Source organism: Oenanthe melanoleuca, chromosome Z (assembly GCF_029582105.1).
Source record: "Oenanthe melanoleuca isolate GR-GAL-2019-014 chromosome Z, OMel1.0, whole genome shotgun sequence".
Lineage (NCBI taxonomy): Eukaryota > Metazoa > Chordata > Aves > Passeriformes > Muscicapidae > Oenanthe > Oenanthe melanoleuca.
Window position 1 is genome coordinate 24,434,373 of NC_079362.1, and position 6,161 is coordinate 24,440,533.

The 6,161-nt window shown below is 63.1% G+C and overlaps 1 protein-coding gene across 2 annotated transcripts; it reads left to right on the top strand.

The window, feature by feature from the left end:
• The first annotated feature begins 497 nt into the window (after window positions 1-497).
• Window positions 498-5,869, top strand: LOC130264852 (maestro heat-like repeat-containing protein family member 7). Of its 2 annotated transcripts, XM_056513429.1 has the most exons (15): window positions 498-963; window positions 1,094-1,158; window positions 1,264-1,413; window positions 1,597-1,745; window positions 2,064-2,214; window positions 2,442-2,628; window positions 2,726-2,863; window positions 3,125-3,239; window positions 3,386-3,523; window positions 3,738-3,914; window positions 4,046-4,201; window positions 4,347-4,448; window positions 4,793-4,895; window positions 5,159-5,215; window positions 5,511-5,867. In XM_056513429.1, exons 7-15 carry the CDS (start codon window positions 2,790-2,792, stop codon window positions 5,708-5,710), a joined length of 1,122 nt encoding a protein of 373 aa, XP_056369404.1. In that variant the 5' UTR covers window positions 498-963; window positions 1,094-1,158; window positions 1,264-1,413; window positions 1,597-1,745; window positions 2,064-2,214; window positions 2,442-2,628; window positions 2,726-2,789; the 3' UTR covers window positions 5,711-5,867. The 2 variants fall into 2 exon arrangements, with proteins under 2 accessions (XP_056369404.1, XP_056369405.1); XM_056513430.1 differs by having other exon boundaries at window positions 500-963; window positions 2,442-2,863; window positions 5,511-5,869.
• Window positions 5,870-6,161: the final 292 nt, after the last annotated feature.

The window sequence follows — 6,161 nt, forward strand, 5'->3', positions numbered from 1 at the left end:
AAGGGACTCTGCCACCTCTGTTGATTCCAGTACTCCCCAGGCCCCAGGGCTCTGAGCAGCATTCGTGTCCTGGGCCATACGTCCCATGTCTGTGTCACAGCCCTGCGTGTGTAACGGCCACCCAGCACCGGGTCATGTCCCAAAGAGGCCCTGGCAGCTTCTGTGGAAGGCCCCAGTGCCCTTCCTGCTGCAGCTGCGTCGGCAACCGTGGGGGCTCCTTCTGCTGCCCTGAGCAGGCAGAGCAGAGGAGCATCTGCTTGTTGTTTGAGCCGCTCCTCAAGTTCCTCTTGGGCTGTCCTTGACACTTGGGGAACATCTTCCTTCCAAGCTGGGGCAGTTTGGGGGGGTGGGGATGTCCCCAGGGCACGTGGGGGTGTGTCCTAGGGCTCTTTGTGACACAGAGCACCGTGGTCACCGTGGGATGGAACAGAACACGGCGTACAAGGGTGGCCCTTTGTGACACGCGGTGACATAGGTGCTGGCAGCGACACGGCCACGCCACAGTGCTTGGTGCACGCGTCGGGACAGGACGGAGAGAGCGGTGCTGTGAGGAGCCCCCGCACAGCCAGCTCGTTCCTTGCTGACCCGGAGCTTTCCCAAAGTGTTTCCTGTGCAGGTGACCTCGAGGCCAGACTGCGGGACTCGGCGAGCCGGAGCATTTCCAAAGCGTCTGCCGTCCCTGCAGCCGGTGCCCTCGAGGACAGACTGCAGGACTTACTGTCCTTCAGCCTTCCCAAGGCTTCTCTGTTGCAGCTGTGCTTTCAAGGCACAACTGCAGCACTTGATCTTTGAGCTTTTCCCAGGCATCTCTCCTGCAGACCCTCCAAACTCCAAACAAAGACATGGAGCAAACACCTCCCAGGGTGCCCAAGCTGGCCTGGGTGAAGGAGGAGGAGGAGGAGGCTGCAGCTACCTCAGCACAGCAGCCTGAAGAGCTGGAGCAGCTCCAGCTGCTGCAGGAGGGTGAGTGCCAGAGCTGGGCCACAGGGCTGGTGCATCCCAGGGCTGTCCCTGGCTGGGAATGCAGGGCTGGGCCCTGCTCTCCGGCCTCTCCCACAGCCACTCAGCCCTGGCTGCGCTCGCTCTGTGCCAGGTGCAGCCATGGACTGGACACAAGAGCAGGACCCTGCCCGTGGCCGCTTCCGCAGAGCAGCGCAGGTACTGCAGCCATCCCCACCTGGGCTGGGCCTGCTGTCACTGCTCAGCCCAGCACCGCGCTTGGAGCACTCCATGGATTCTCCCTCTCTTCCTGCCCTTCTGCAGATGATCTGTGAATTCATCGTGCGCGTTTGGCGGGAAGAGACCACCGGTGTGGGCACTGGGCCTTCGGCAAACTTTCACCTCTTCAGTGCTGAGACCAGTGCTGCCATGCTGGATTTGCTTGTGGAGAAGGGTGTCTCCAATCCAAAGCAAGTAAGCAGCCTGTGGCCAGGGCTTGATCACCCCAGGAACTGTGTGGCGCCTCAAGCCGGCTCTGCTGGCTTCCCTCAGCCTCTGAGGCCCAGCCCAATGTGGTGGGAAGGGCAGCACTTCTCAGGGGAAGCTGGGGAAGTTGCTGCTCTGGCAGGTCTCCAGGTCTCCCCACGCCTTCTGCAGGTGCCAGCCATGGTGAGGTACATCCACCAGTGGCTCACGGCCAATGAGTCTGCTGGGCACAGGCTGGACAAGGCCCTGCTGGAGCTGACCAAGGAACACCCCTATGATGTGCTCATGACTCTCTTGCGCTGGGCCCCATCGGGTGACAGGTACCTTGGGCAGCCCCACTTGCCTTGAGGGCTTAGGGTTCATCCCCCGTTACCCTGCAGAGCCTGTCCCTGCTGAGTGCCACACAGGGGCACAGCTCCAAGCCCCTGCGGCCCCTCCGTTTGCAGTGCTGCCATGCCAGCCCCTGAGCGTGCTGCCACGCTCCCTCCCTACGGGGCTGCACCCCCGTGAGCTGGCTGGGCGCTGCTGGCCAGGGCCAGTGGGCAGAGGCAGGGCTGACAGCCAGTGCAGGTCCCTGCAGCAGCCCAGGCCACGGTGCTGTGGCCGAGACCCCCTGACACAGAGCTCTGACCCCACAGAGCTGCTGCGGCCATGTGGGGGGTGATCCTGACCTCCACGGGGACTGCGGAGCCGGCGCTGCAGATCCTCATCACTGTGCTGAGCGCCTGGCCAGTGGACACCTCTGTGTACACCTCTGATGGGGACAGCACAGGAGTCTTTGCTCTGGCTGTGAGTTCCTGCAGCTGACCTCTGCTTGCCCCTAGGCCACCTCTTGAGCAGCCAGCTCTCTGTCCTCCCCACAACTGCATCTGCCTGCCTCAGGCACTGCGCTGAACCTGGGGCACCAGCCTGGCTGCTCCCACGGTGTCTCCCCCGGCCTCTCCCTCGCATGCTCAGGCCCTGCACATGGATGTCTTGGCACCTACTCTTGTCTCTGGGTGCTTTATTTCTTGTAGGCAACTGTGACACTGTGGAATGTCTTCAACTGGACCTGGTGCCCACCTATAGTGCTGGAGTACTCCCCCTCTCTCTTTCTGCGTCTGCTCTCCAAGCTTTCATCAGCACACTGTATACACCAGAGGTGGTTGATACCTTCTGGAAGGAATGCCAGGAGCAACTCGGCCTTGCCACCAACCCCCAAAGGTGCTCCATCCCAGTCCCACCAGTCTCCCCATCCCTCCCATGCCCTAAGGCAGGAGTCAGAGCTGCCAGTGTGACCTGGGCTTTGCTCTGCACACAGGTTTGCAGTGCAGACTCTGAAGGTGCTGCTCTGCCGAGTGCAGTGTGAGCATGTGGTGTTGGCCATGGAGCGCAAGGGTGGCTGGGACACGCTGCTCTATGCTGGCACCCACCACTATGCAGTGGGTCTGCTGGCCAGGTGAGACCCCCTTCTCCACGCTGCCGCTGCCATTTGTGCCCAGGCTGCCCCACACAGTTCATGTGGCCATGGGTGAAAGGGCCTTGTCACAAAGAGAATGAAGAGCAGACTGGAAAATGATGCCAGTGGAGGGTGCCCCGGAACAGCCCCCTCCCAAAGAGCCCATGGGGTGCTTGGGAACAGACCAGGCCTCTGGGAGTCAGCCCTGGGAGAGCTTTGCCCGCCTGGCTCAGGGGCAATGGTGTCTTTTCCCCCCACCAGGGAGATGCACGGTGTCTCTGTGTATTGGCATCACTACATCATGTCCTACCTCTTGGAGCTCCTCAGCCAAGGCATTTCAGACTGGGAACTGCCTGCCATGGCGTTCCTTGTGGAGGTGAGCCCCATGGCCAGCGCTGCCCCGCTGAGCTGACTCCCACCCCTCTGCCCTCCCACAGCCGCAGCTGCCTGGAATGGCGCAGCCCTGTGCAGTTCTGAGCTCCTGCCAGCTGGGCACCCCACTCACTGCTTTGTGCCTTCCAGCTCCTGGCGTTTGTGGACTTCAGTAAATGGGCTGACGGCATCCTGGAGATCATGCCAAGGCACCTGCAGAGCGAGTCCAAGGAGATGCAGCGCCTGGCTCTCAGAGGCCTCGTGGTGCTCAGCAGGGACCCCTCGATGGTGAGGAGGAGGCAGCGGCTGAAGCTGTGCTGGCAGCGTGGCACTGGGGAAAGCAACCCCTTGAGCTTAGCTGGGCTTCGGGAGCCGTGGCAGCTGCTCCCAGCTCTCCTGCGTTGCTGTCCAGCTGCCCGACTGCTCCAGGACAGGCCTGCGGCCCCTGGGCTCCATGGCAGCAGCAGCAGCATGGGGTTACCCAGCCTTGTGTTCCATGCAGAACAAAAGAATGCAGAGCCTGACTGAACGCCTTGTGGACCTGCTTCGAGATGCAGATGAAGAAATTGTTGAGACGAGCGCCGTCGTGCTCAGCGCTCTGCTGCTGCACAGAGACCTCGCCATACCCAGCCCCATCGCCCTGCGGCTGGCTGCAGCGCTCTGGCCACTCTTGGACAACGTAAGGCTCTGTGTCCCCAGCCACGGCCAGTGGGAGCTGCCCCCAAGTGTGGTGTCCCATGGATTTCTGGGCCTGTGCACAGAGGGGCCTGGAGCAGCTGATGTGGAGGGCTTTTGCTTCCTTTCCAACAGGACAATCGCCAAGTGCAGCTGCTCTCCATTCGCCTCTTCCAAGAGGTGATGAGGTTGGTGGAGGCAAAGGGGAAAAAGGCCCTGAAGATGCTTGTGAGCAAGAGCCTGCTCCCGCTCTTCTTCAACTGCCACAACGAGAACGTGCGCGTGGCAGAGGTGAGGACTCCTGGCCGCTGGTGTCCCCATGCTCAGCTGTCTCCCTGCACCCTGGCACCTCATGGGCTCCAGTCTCCTCGTGGCCTTGGCACAGGGAGGCAGCTCCTGTGCCCTGGGCTGCCGTGCCATCCCTGTCTCTCTGCAGGCCTCTCGGGAAACGCTGCTTATTGCAGTGAGCTTCCTCAAGAGGAGGGATATGGAGCATCTGGTGGTGACTAATCAGATGTGGAGGTTTGGGGAGTGCTTGGTAAGGACAGTCTGCAAGCCCCAGCCCCAGCCTGGAGAAGCCCCTGCCCACGGTGCCCAGTCTGTGGGGCTGGCAGCTGTGGCCCCTGCCCAGTGCTGCACCCAGGGGCACCGGCCTGCGCCCCACACGCTGCTCCCTTCCCCGGGCTGCCCAGGCGGGCTCTTCTCCAGGCTCCTGTGGCCCCAGGGCAGGAGCTAATGGAGCCCCGACCCAGCCGGGCTCTGCTGCGGGGCAGCACCGCGCCTTGCCGGGCCCTCTGCTCCCCTCGGGGCTGTGCGGGCAGGGCAGCCCGGGCCCAAGGGGCAGAGCCCGCCCCGACCCTTCCCTCCCGCCGCTCTCCGCAGCTGGCACAGGACAGGGACCGAGCGGCCGAGCACCTGCGGCAGGCCCTGCCGTACCTGCGGAGCCCACAGGAGCCCCTGCGAGAGGCGGCCGTCCGCTTCCTGGGTGAGCACACGGCCGGCTCCCTCCCCGCCCCGCCGCAGCTCGGCCCCAGCCCCGGCAGCTGCTGCCATCCGGGCCGGGGCCGTGGAGCCCCGCCTGGCCTCGGGGCTGCTGCCGCCCTGTGCCAGCCGTGCCCTTGGGCGGCAGGGTGCGGCGAGGGCCCGGGCTGAGCCCTGCAGGGGAAGGAGGTGCGGCGGCCACAGGGCTGGCAGCGCCGCTGTGGGGCAGCCGTGCCGCTGGGGCCGTGACGGGCTCTGTGTTGCCAGGGCTGGCCGGGCGGTTCCTGAGAGAGCAGCAGCGAGAGTTGCAGCTCCTGAGCAGGGGTGAGTGAGGCCGGCGGGCTGGCAGCTGGGGCTGGCGCTGGCAGCTGCGTTCCCTGCCCCGGCTGCGGAGGGCTCTGCTCCCTGCGCGCACCAGGGGCGGCGTGGGCAGAGCACAGAGACCTTTCAGGGGCCTGTGCGAGGGAGAGTCGGGGCCAGCACCTTCCAGCTGCTCCTTGCTGTCTCCTGCTGCCTCCAGGCCGTGGCAAGAGCTGGGGGGCATGGACGGGTCAGGAGGGTCTCCCCAGGTCCCCGCAGATGCAGGCTCTGACTGTGCCTCTGTTTGTCTCTCTTCCAGCCCTTCAGGACATGGCAGATGACATCAGCCCTGCCATCTCATGCCTGGCACTTCAAACTCTGTACATAAACATGGCTGTACAGAGCATTCCCTCCTCCCGACTCGAGAGGATGCTAGATGGATTCCGCAGGCTCTGGAAGTCACGGCCTTCCCTGGGTGGCCGTGGCCGGTTCTCCTGCTGGAATGCTGTGGAGAACTGATGTGGGAGGGTGCATCTGCTGGGGTCACCTGAGCCTGCAGGGAAAAGTGCTCCTCTTCATATAGTTTTTTTCAGTGTAGTGTAATATTTTAGCAAATTAGTAAAATACTAGATTAGTTAATTAGGAATTAGTAGGATTAATAAACTGCTGCTGTTATACACAGAGGTCCAGGAGCTTTCTTTTGGTGCCCGGAGTCTTCAGGCCATTGGGGAAGGGGGGAAAAAGGGTGCTTGTGCTCAGCAAGTGGCCAAGGGAAAGTGGCCCAAAGCCTCTTGGCCTTTGGTGGTTCTGCCGAAGCCTTAAGGCTTCCAACAGAGCGGCTGGGCCGAGGCTGGAGCTGTGGCGGGGATCCCTGAGAGCCTGGTCCCTGGAGATGGCCAGCACGGGTCAGTGGGAGGCGTGAAGGGATGCGGTGCTGCCAAAGCCTGCCAGGATAAGGCAGTGGGAAGGC

Coding starts and splice junctions, on each gene's coding strand:
- LOC130264852 (XM_056513429.1), top strand. CDS start 2,790: ATGGAGCGCAAGGGTGGCTGGGACACGCTGCTCTATGCTGGCACCCAC. Junction 3,240..3,385: donor CCATGGCGTTCCTTGTGGAG/GTGAGCCCCATG, acceptor TGTGCCTTCCAG/CTCCTGGCGTTTGTGGACTT. Junction 3,915..4,045: donor TCTGGCCACTCTTGGACAAC/GTAAGGCTCTGT, acceptor CCTTTCCAACAG/GACAATCGCCAAGTGCAGCT.